Raw genomic sequence first — 9,889 nt, forward strand, 5'->3', positions numbered from 1 at the left:
TAAATGTGCATCATGATTTATTATGATATATCTCTGGTATAGAAAGAGAATTAAAATATATGTTAATTTTTTTTATAATTATATATCTATATTAAAATATTTATCAAATTTGTAGACTAAGATTTTACTCCATCGATTAATTTCACTTATTATTTTGAGTGGTAGAGAATTTCTCTGCAAATAGTGACGACAACGCGACGTAATGCGATGCAAAGCGCGTCTATCTAATAATAATGTCGCGAAATGATAGGGACACGCATATTACAACACCTACTTGTCGTTTCGCTAAACACGATCCAGAAAATTATAGGAATCACGTAGCGACGCATCTCCTCTCCGAGAGCTGGCTCGCGCGTCTCACGCCAAATTATTCTCGACTGCACGCTCGTGCTACATTTTATAACCGTCAATTAAACGTGACACCGGACAATTGCTGTTTGTGACCAATGTATCCTCCTGTATAATTCCGAATGGAAGCGCAAAATTTAGTGGTTAGCCTCCCCCGTCCACTGCCGTATCTGTCGAAAGAGAGAGAATTATATGTGTTATACCATTCTCTTAATCAAGCTGTCGTCCATCATTAATATCAATTGAAATTTAATTTTATCTGAAAAAAGAAAAAAAAACGTTATATCCATGAAGAAAACTGTTTTGCTGAGATATCTAAACATTTAGCTAAATATAAATACAGATCTGAAAATAATTTTATTGAGCTATCAAAGTAATAAAACGTAAAAGATGCTCTCTCAAGCTGGATGCTAGAATGTGAAAATTTTTTGTAGCTACAAAAAATTTTCACATTCTAGCAACCAGGTTGAGAGAACGTCATACATTTTATTACTCATCGTGCTTGAGTTTCCTACATCGTTATTTTAAAATTGTTCAATAAAATTATTTTTAAATCTACATCTGTTTAAAGCTTAAGATACTTGAACAAAATCGTTCTTCCCATGTCTTTTTTCTGAGATTAAATTACATCGTTGTCTACAACCCGTTTCGAAAAATATTATTTCCTTTCCTTCGTAAATGCATTTGCCGTCTCGGTGCCGGAGAACGATTCGACTTGATAGCCGCGATGCATCTCGGCACGCTCGAGGGAATCGAAAATTGCAATGCGCGTGAGTAGGTGTATGTACCAATCTCGCTCGCTACTCGCAGCTGCGGCGCGATGGTTGCAACGATTCCGAGGCAATTGAACCGAGACGAAATACCGCACCGACCAGCGCAGTGGTCAGCCACAGCGATCATTTTCGATACGGCCTCGAGAAGGATGTTTTGCGCACCGGTGAGAAGGATTCTACGGAAAATTTTAAATCATGGTCAAAGAGCATTGTGCCCGTTCCCCGTCTCGTCCCATGAAATCGGATTAGCCTCATGGCATCTGACTTTTCGTCGCGCCATTTTTTTGCGCGTCGACTCATCACGTTCCTTGTATTTCTTTTCGTCCTACCCGTTGTGGACGAGTTACGCAGGAATTTTTAACTTGGAAAGGAAACGACAAGATATCACGTTCTAGCCGTGCGGTCACGTTCTACAGTCCGTTGCGACGAGATCGCAAAGATCGCTCGGAGATCGCGAATACTACGAAGGCTGCAGCTCTTTTCGTAAGATAGAGCATCGAAGCGTTAAAAATATTTCCTATTTTAATTCTCCTTTTATCTTCCATCTCCAAATGTTAGTTGGAGTCAACTACTAAATTTACCTGTTATTCAGTTAATAGAAAGAACGATTTTGCTGAAATATCTAGAAATTTAGCTAGATACAGATTTAAAAATAACTTTGTTGGATCAGAATAATTACGTAGGAAACTCAAGACGATGAGAAATGCTATAAAAAATTTTGATGCTCTAGCAACCAACTTGAGCGTTCTACATTTAGTTAGAATGAAAATTTTGATTTTACAATACAATTTATAAGTTAAAACATGACATAATTTTAGTATCAACAAAATTACGGTTGTCCATACGCAACATTTCTCTCAGTGTGTCATCGAGATTAATTAACGATTTCGAAAACTTGATCGAAAGCGTGTTATTTTCAGCCTCTTATTCTTAATACATAATTAATGTAAATCATTCTTATTGAGTAATCAATTCCAAAAACAGCCGAGAGAAATGATCGCCAAAATTGGGAAAAAGTAAAAGACACTCCGTAAGGATACGAGATAAATAAATGATATATTCGCCGCATTTTAAATTGGTCGGAGTGTTTTTATTGCGGGGCCATGAACGGGTTGACGAGAAAGAAAAATTCCGTCGGGTTCTAGCCATAACATTTTTCAGGACACGGTAAACGATAGGCGCAGCACAACGTGGGGAACGCCAGGCATTTAATGCCAGCTCGCCGCGCTGTCCGCATTCTCAGGTGACAAGCCTTTACAGCTCTCGCCGCTCGCCGACGCGAGCGTTTCTGCACCACTGTGCACTGTGGAAACTATAGCGCGCGTATACCCGATCCCCGGGTACCTACATATATGTCCATACGTGTGCCGAACAAATAAGGCACTTGTTAGGCGCTCCGAGGCTAGCGAGACTCGCAATAGCCCCGCGGGACGGGTTTTGCAGGCAGCCCTTTTGCCATAATCGGCAACACAATACCTGTCGCCGATCGTCCACGGAACACTGTCCCCATTCCCCTCTAAAGCCGCAAATGTTCTTGCAAGTAGATCGCCATACGCGGAGAGAGTAACCGAGTCCTTCGTGCGTACGAAACATCTCCTGTGTAGATACTAATGCAATTTTGATTACTGTTTCGCGAACTTGAAATTCAATTCAGTTCTGAAAAGTTCTATTTCGGTAGTTAAATAGTAACAAATTAAAAAAGTATTTTGTTTAAAAACAAGAAATTTTATTCGAGGATTATTATTTTCGTTTTTATTATCAGGAAATTATTTCACTCCGGTATTTTAATCGAGAAATTGATACAAACATTAAATTATATAGAGTTACGAAATACGTACATATTCGTGATAATTCATGATGTTACGTGTAATGCTTTTACGAAGCATACTCTCGATATACGTGCGCCTATTAAATGCAGCCACGTATACACACAACGTATGGAATGAGCGAGTTTACACCACGCGTTTTCTGCGCACGCATTCCCGCGCCTGTCATTAACTTGCGTGCAACATTACGTACATTGCTCTCAAAAATGTGTGCGTATTTCTTCCTTGTATGGTAAACTCGCTCCAGATGGCTTGAAGAAAAAAGTCGAAACGTTCGATATGGGAAATCAATTTATGTTGAATGTACAAGTAAATGGTTGCGTTCAGCAGAAAAAGCAGCTTTGCAACTGTTGTAAAATTCTTTAATATGATTGATCTTGCCCTTACTAGATCTGGTCCTCACTAGATCTAAATGTATAAACCAATCATATTTAAGAATTTTACAACAGTTGCAAAGCTGCTTTTTCTGCTGAATACAGCCAATATGTTTCGAACAAATATTTTTATGCCAACAACTGCACAGTGTTCGCTCTCATTTGCCTTTCCTTTTATTAATACTTATTTTGAATACTGAGAGCTCAAGAAATTACCATTTTGTTACTTTAAAAAATGTCTATCATAATAATATACACTATTAAAAATTTCATAAAATTTAATATACTTTTAAGTTACACAATTTGAACTTAATTTTATGACATTAAATTTAAAACATTTATAACTGAAAAGTATATTTGTATACATGTACATGAAATTTAATGTATTTTTCATGAAAATTTATAAAATGTAATGTACATGTTCATTACATTTAAGTAGTTTAATTTTCAATTAAATTATTCATTACTTTTAATTTCGTTTATAACTACGAGCTTCATTTACGAAGGAAATTCGTGGTTACATTTCTAACAGTGTAGTAATATAGTTGTCGTAATTAGAAACATTGTACACTAAATTAAAAAAAAATGGAATAAGTAGAACAAATATAAAAAAATGTAATTGTAAGAAAAATGATACTGAATTGATATAAGTACTAACTGCAGTATTCAGCATAGACAACTATACATCTATTAAATAATAACAGAATTCTTTCAATTCAAGTAACTAGACACGTATAAGAATAGATAATTTTATATTTTGTCTACTGCGGTGAATTCGCGCTGAGACATATCTAATGAATCTTTTATATTTATAGGATTCTTAATTTAAAAAGGTTTTACTCTATATATGAGTATGTTATGGAATAATTCACAAAGTTAGTACGGTATACTAAACAAGATATACCATAATAAAATAGTAGCAACAGTTCATTTTTTTGGATTTTATTACTTGTTTTATTTACTTAAAAAAAGCACAAGATTACTTCTCTGTTTTTTTCGTCTTTGCAGAAGCCTGCTGTGCTTTCATAACCTTATAGACGATCTTCTGCTCCTCGATCAAAAACGCACGCACAATCCTGAAAAATCAGTGCAGTTTGTTATAAATATTACATAAAACGTAATGTAGAACTTATTGCAGGTTTATTTATTAAAGATTAATGATTAATCCTGCTTTGAAGACAAATAATTGCTCTATCCAGTGTATCAGTATTTAAAATATAAGTATTGTAGGATGCTTTTGTTAAATGTGTAACATATAATTGATGTTTATTGAACAAATATTTAAAATTTGAGCAATTTAGGATGTTAAATACGTACCTTTCTTTTACACATTTGTGACAAAGGACTCCACCGTACACTCGTTTGACGGTTTTCTTACGTCTGCACATACGTGAACGTTCCATTGGTCTTGCGGGTTGGATACCCCTCAGCTTGTCCTTACATTGTCCGCATCTTGGGATCTTTTTGGGTTTTTTCAGGTATTGGTAAACTAATTTACCACCTGGTGTACGTACGCTATAAACAAAATTTATCTTAGTCAATTCTTAATAATAATAACTCATAAAATTTGCCAAGAAAAATTCACTTTAATATGACAATTCTAAATACTTTCCAGAATACAGATTAAATATTTGCAGTAATAATAGTTAAATAAATGTTGATAAGAGCAATAATTTAAGATTAATGTCACTGTGCAACACATGTGAATTTCAAGAAACTTAAAGCAAGCGATCAAAACATAACCTCAAACCTTTAACAATTTACTGCGATAAATACTGTCATTAACAAAATGAAATTCCTCTGCGAATGAAAGCTAATGAATTTTATCTGACATTACCATTTACTACTATTTGTGTAGATACTTACACACGCCTTCTGTTGCTTTTTGTGTTGTACGACAAACGTCGCCGATAGGTTAGTCGCTGTACCATTTTGGTTCTGCAACGTTAATTACTTTGTTAGTTAAAAGAATTGAATTATATAGAATTGTAAAGCATAACCGATCACCGCAGATTTCTGCGGAGGTCATATGACGTTAATGCATCTTACGATTGATACACACAACGTGGATATTATAAAATCATATCAAAAACGCCACGAACCTTATTCAGATCCAAACGGAAGAGGAAACGATACTCTAAGAAGAGACGCTTTTACGCACGCATGGCAAATTATCTGGTGCTGCCATCTGTCTATAAAAATACGAGTTAAAAATAACAATTAAGAATACTTACGATTGATATTCATTTATCGATAATAGAAAATTTTTATTTAAAATAAATAAATAAATAAAAATGAATAATTTTGTAAATATGTATTGTGTTATCATTTATTTGTTCTATCATCTATGTAAGTAATAAATAAAAAAATTTATGTGTGCGTATATATACATATACATGTATATTGTATATATATGCACACACATATATATACATATATGTATATAGTATAAAATAATAATTATATGTATATTTTCCAAGCACCAATGCGCTTGAAAAACAATATTACAAAAAGACTGTTTGTAATATAATAATAAAATTAGTGCTCCGCAAAATTTTTATCAACAGAGCTCTCTAAGATGTCACTACTTTCCAGTTTCTTTCGCTGCAAGGCGTTGCGATTATTTACGTTTAAATATAAAACGTTTTTCTATAAATAAAAATATATATATGTATAAAATGTAAGTAACTGTCTCTAGTTTAAAAGTTTCCAATTTTCCAAAAGTGAGCACTTTTTTTTTTACATTCATGATGGATCAATAATTCTCCAGAATTTGCATATAATTTTTCAGAACTTTTGTAAATTTCGAAATTTTTCAAGATTTCTATAAAGATTTCTACATTTTATAACTTTAGAAAAATTTTCAGATTTTTTAATAGAAATTAAAACATTTTTTAATGTCAAGAAAGTCTACATCTTTTCTAAAATTCTTTATGTACGTATATAAATTTTGAAATATTCTAAGATTTATTTCTAATAAAACCTTCAATCTTTCTTTCTTTGGACAAAATTTATGTTACGTCTTTCTAACAAATTGATCGTCATTGAAGATTTCCCATCTCAATTGCGATGCAAGACTTGTGGAATTATAATCAACAGATACGTAAGGCATTATAATTATTATAATTAATTCTGTAGCGATCGATTTAAAAAAAAATGGCACAGAAATATTACTATTATCGAAATTTTATATTTTATTCCGCTATACTAGCAATAATTATATAATAGCGTATTAACAAGATGCGAGGATAGAGAAGGAACAAACCGGGTCGCGATTTACATCGTATAAGGTATATTATTTATTATATCTTATGTACATTCAACATCGTCTTGACAACACCATAGGAAAAATTGTTTTTAGACACGTTCCAAAATTTGTCGACAGTAACTCCTTGCTCGCGCTTCTTTTTCCCCCCCTTTGCATTTTTCTTTATACAATGAATCGAAGACACACGGAGGTGATTCGCTTAACCAATTTTTTTTTTATGAAAACTCAGCTCGGCGAGTGTATATAAATTATCGTACGTATGTGTGTGTGTGTTTTATGTGTGTGTGATGATTACGCGACGCGTGTGTGTCTGTCTCTCTTTCTGTGAATTATGTATAATATATGGGACGGTACCTGTGTGTAATGCTTTACTTTTCCTCGTAGATTTTCGTTTTTCGAAGCAGGTACTTTGACAGAGTTCGCTGTAAAGAGAGTCGTGGAAAGTAAAAATAAAAAAAAAAAGAAAAAGAAAACAACGCGCTCGGTAAGTCATTTAATTAACGCTTAACTAAACATAATATAATATAATTAGTTGCGTACAGATTCGATACAACGTTCATATTTATCACTGTAGCTGTAGCTTCGTTTCACCTTCTTTTTACAAGACAGAGTTCACTCGGAAACTCTAGAAATAGGGGAAGAATACGTCGCTCTGCCCTATAATAGTAATAGATAACTTATGATAATTAAAACGTTTTGCAATTTAGTCAGATCTCTAAGAAATAAATAAGGTTTTCTTCTTTTAATAAATAATAGTAGAGTTATAAAATCGATTACACAGGATTAAGCGAGAGGCAATTTTCTTTCCTCAGCCGCTTGCCGTTCTCGCTTTCTTTCTTTGCCAGCAAATTGAAAAAAGAAGCGCTAAAGAGAAAAACAAAAATTCACCGCAACGGAGACACTCGGGCGAATTGAAGTAATTTTGATTTTTCAGGTTGTTTCCTGATGCTCTTTTCTCTCCGATCTCGTTTCTCTAAATAAAGTTTTATACGTATACGATTCCTGATAAAAAGTCCATATTTAATTAAATATAAATATTAAATACATATATATGTAATTATATATAAAAAATATGTTTTCTTTCTTTTCTCTCTATAATCTCTGGTCGTACATAGAAAAAATAATAAAAATTGAAAAATTATTAGGATAACTTTCGAGAAAATAAAAAAATTATCCATATAGAATCGTATATAATATAAAATTGTATATAAAATTACATATAGAATATTATATAATGTAATTGCAATTTTACTTTTTGAAAAAATAATACAAGTTATTTTTTAAATTATTTTTTCTACATATAGACAGAAATTATACAAAAGAAAACATATAGACATATCTTATGTATAAGTATATGTATCTATTTATATTTAATGATATGGACTTTTTGAAGAAAAACTAAAACATGTAACATGAAGTATGATTGAAAACTTTGAGAGCGTAGAGTAAAATTTTGTTCCTTTCAAAAAAAGACAAAAAAAAGTAGACTGGGAGCGGTCCTAAGATTTCTGCGGAGAAATCGAGGAAAACAAAAGAAAAATCGGAGAAGTCCTACGCGACGTACCTCGCTCTCACCTAATATATTTTCGATTTCGTATATTTTCTCTCCCCCTGTGCCTAACAGTAGCCATGTGTGTGTTTCTGTGTGATATTGATAGAGCTCTATGAAATCTAAATATCGAAATTAACGGCATTCGTAAAACTTCAGGTCGCACTCGCAGACTCGTCGCTAAAACACAGACAATTACAGCTTGAGAAAGTTCTTAAGACCTTTTTCTCCCGTCCGCGGGATCCCGGCCGAATTATCACCAAAGTTATTACAAACGAGATTATGGCGCAAATTCGACTAACGCGCACGACTCTCCCTTCTTCCGTTTCCCTTTCGGCTGGGATCCCGCACAATCTCGCCTTTTACGTTTTATCGTACCTTTTTTCTCGTTTAATCTTTAATACGAACATTTAGGAAGATAGCGCTATCGATAATTAATATTTTCTGAAATTTGTTAACATTCTCTATATAAAAATCTGCATTTGCGTATTCACTTATTGCTTCATAATCGTCGCCGTTCTTCGGTAGCCTTCTCTCTCTTTTTTTTCTTTTTGTTTTTCCTAAGGGAGATTTTGCCCTCGCCGCGCGGCCTTCCCTTCCGTTTCTTCGCTGATACGTGCGCGGAAGGAGGTACGGCGAGTCGAAAGACACCAGAGCGTGTTCCGACATTTTCCTTGCTCGCGGTATAACTTCGAGCAACATTTCGTTTACGAGGGAAGCATCGTTGGATCGCGCTTCGAGATAGAAGCGATCGATTTTAATTACCGGTCTAGCGCTTCGTTGGGGCGACACTTTCGCCTCTTCTTTGATTAAAGGAAGGAGAATTGGCTGGGACTGTGCGAAAGACGTTCGCTTTGTCGTTGTCTTGTATCTTGTCGAACGCGAGAAATCTTGCCTCCCAAAACACACCTTCCGCTTCTGTCTATCGCGATCCAACGTCGCTTCGATATACATCGTAGATTATATTACTAACGTTAAATCGTTAAATTAGAAAATAAAAGAATTTCTCCGTGGCTCGCCGGACTCACGTGGAAGCTGTTTAATTAATCTCATGCGCAATATTTTGGTACGCATATGTCTGCCGCTCCGTTGGTCTCTTTTTAAATCGCCGGTAACGTGTGTATCCCGGGCATAACGTATCGCGATCCGGGATGCAGTCTTTACGATTAGCGAATATGGATGTAACGAGATACGGTAAAGCAAGCCTCTCGTCCGCTCTATCTTTCTGTCTCTCGTCCTCTAAGGAAAGGAAACGATTCCCTATTATGGATACATGTATATTGGAATGGACGTTGCTTCGCGAGGAAACTCCTCGGTCGGATTGTGAAAATCAAAAAAGTGTTACCTCGACGCGCGTGCCTCGTATCAGTCGCACGCATCGTCGCTCGCGTATACGTGAGTATTTTGTCCGCATATCTTACACTCTCCGACTTTACATTTCATTTTCTCTTTACATTGTTCTCTTTTTCCGGCTGGCTTTTCTCTTTTGTCATTCGCTACAATCCGAGGACAGAATCGAAGATCAATCAGAGTAGTTTCAACTCGATCTCGAGTAACGACGCATGCGAGGATGTCCCTTCTTGCGCTCGCATTGCATTCCGCGATAATGTTGATATGTTAACGCATTGCTCGCTAATAAGGGACGCGTTTGAAATCATTTTTTCTCGCGCTACGTCCTCAGTAGGGTAGCTAAGCCGGTTCTAATTCAGGGGCAACGAGGGGGGGTCACAGGGCGAGGGGGATAACGTTAC

General features: G+C 35.0%; 1 protein-coding gene across 2 annotated transcripts; it reads right to left on the reverse strand.

The window, feature by feature from the left end:
• Window positions 1-4,247: 4,247 nt before the first annotated feature.
• Window positions 4,248-5,499, reverse strand: LOC108765908 (60S ribosomal protein L34). Of its 2 annotated transcripts, none has more exons than XM_018514801.1 (4): window positions 5,424-5,499; window positions 5,188-5,259; window positions 4,639-4,836; window positions 4,248-4,397 (listed from the first exon to the last, which is right to left on the reverse strand). In XM_018514801.1, the coding sequence occupies exons 2-4, from the start codon at window positions 5,250-5,252 to the stop codon at window positions 4,301-4,303; spliced, it is 360 nt and encodes a 119-aa protein (XP_018370303.1). In that variant the 5' UTR covers window positions 5,253-5,259; window positions 5,424-5,499; the 3' UTR covers window positions 4,248-4,300. The 2 variants fall into 2 exon arrangements, with proteins under 2 accessions (XP_018370303.1, XP_018370304.1); XM_018514802.1 differs by lacking the exon at window positions 5,424-5,499 and adding an exon at window positions 5,371-5,406.
• Window positions 5,500-9,889: the final 4,390 nt, after the last annotated feature.

This window comes from Trachymyrmex cornetzi, unplaced genomic scaffold, assembly GCF_001594075.2.
Source record: "Trachymyrmex cornetzi isolate Tcor2-1 unplaced genomic scaffold, Tcor1.1 scaffold56, whole genome shotgun sequence".
NCBI classification, from domain to species: domain Eukaryota; kingdom Metazoa; phylum Arthropoda; class Insecta; order Hymenoptera; family Formicidae; genus Trachymyrmex; species Trachymyrmex cornetzi.

Bases quoted from the DNA above. Each gene is read 5' to 3' on its own strand.
- LOC108765908 (XM_018514801.1), bottom strand. From the start codon at position 5,252: ATGGTACAGCGACTAACCTATCGGCGACGTTTGTCGTACAACACAAAA. The intron at 4,837-5,187 runs GTAAGTATCTAC...TTTTGTTTATAG, and splicing joins AAAAGCAACAGAAGGCGTGT to CGTACGTACACCAGGTGGTA. The intron at 4,398-4,638 runs GTACGTATTTAA...CTGATTTTTCAG, and splicing joins CACAAATGTGTAAAAGAAAG to GATTGTGCGTGCGTTTTTGA.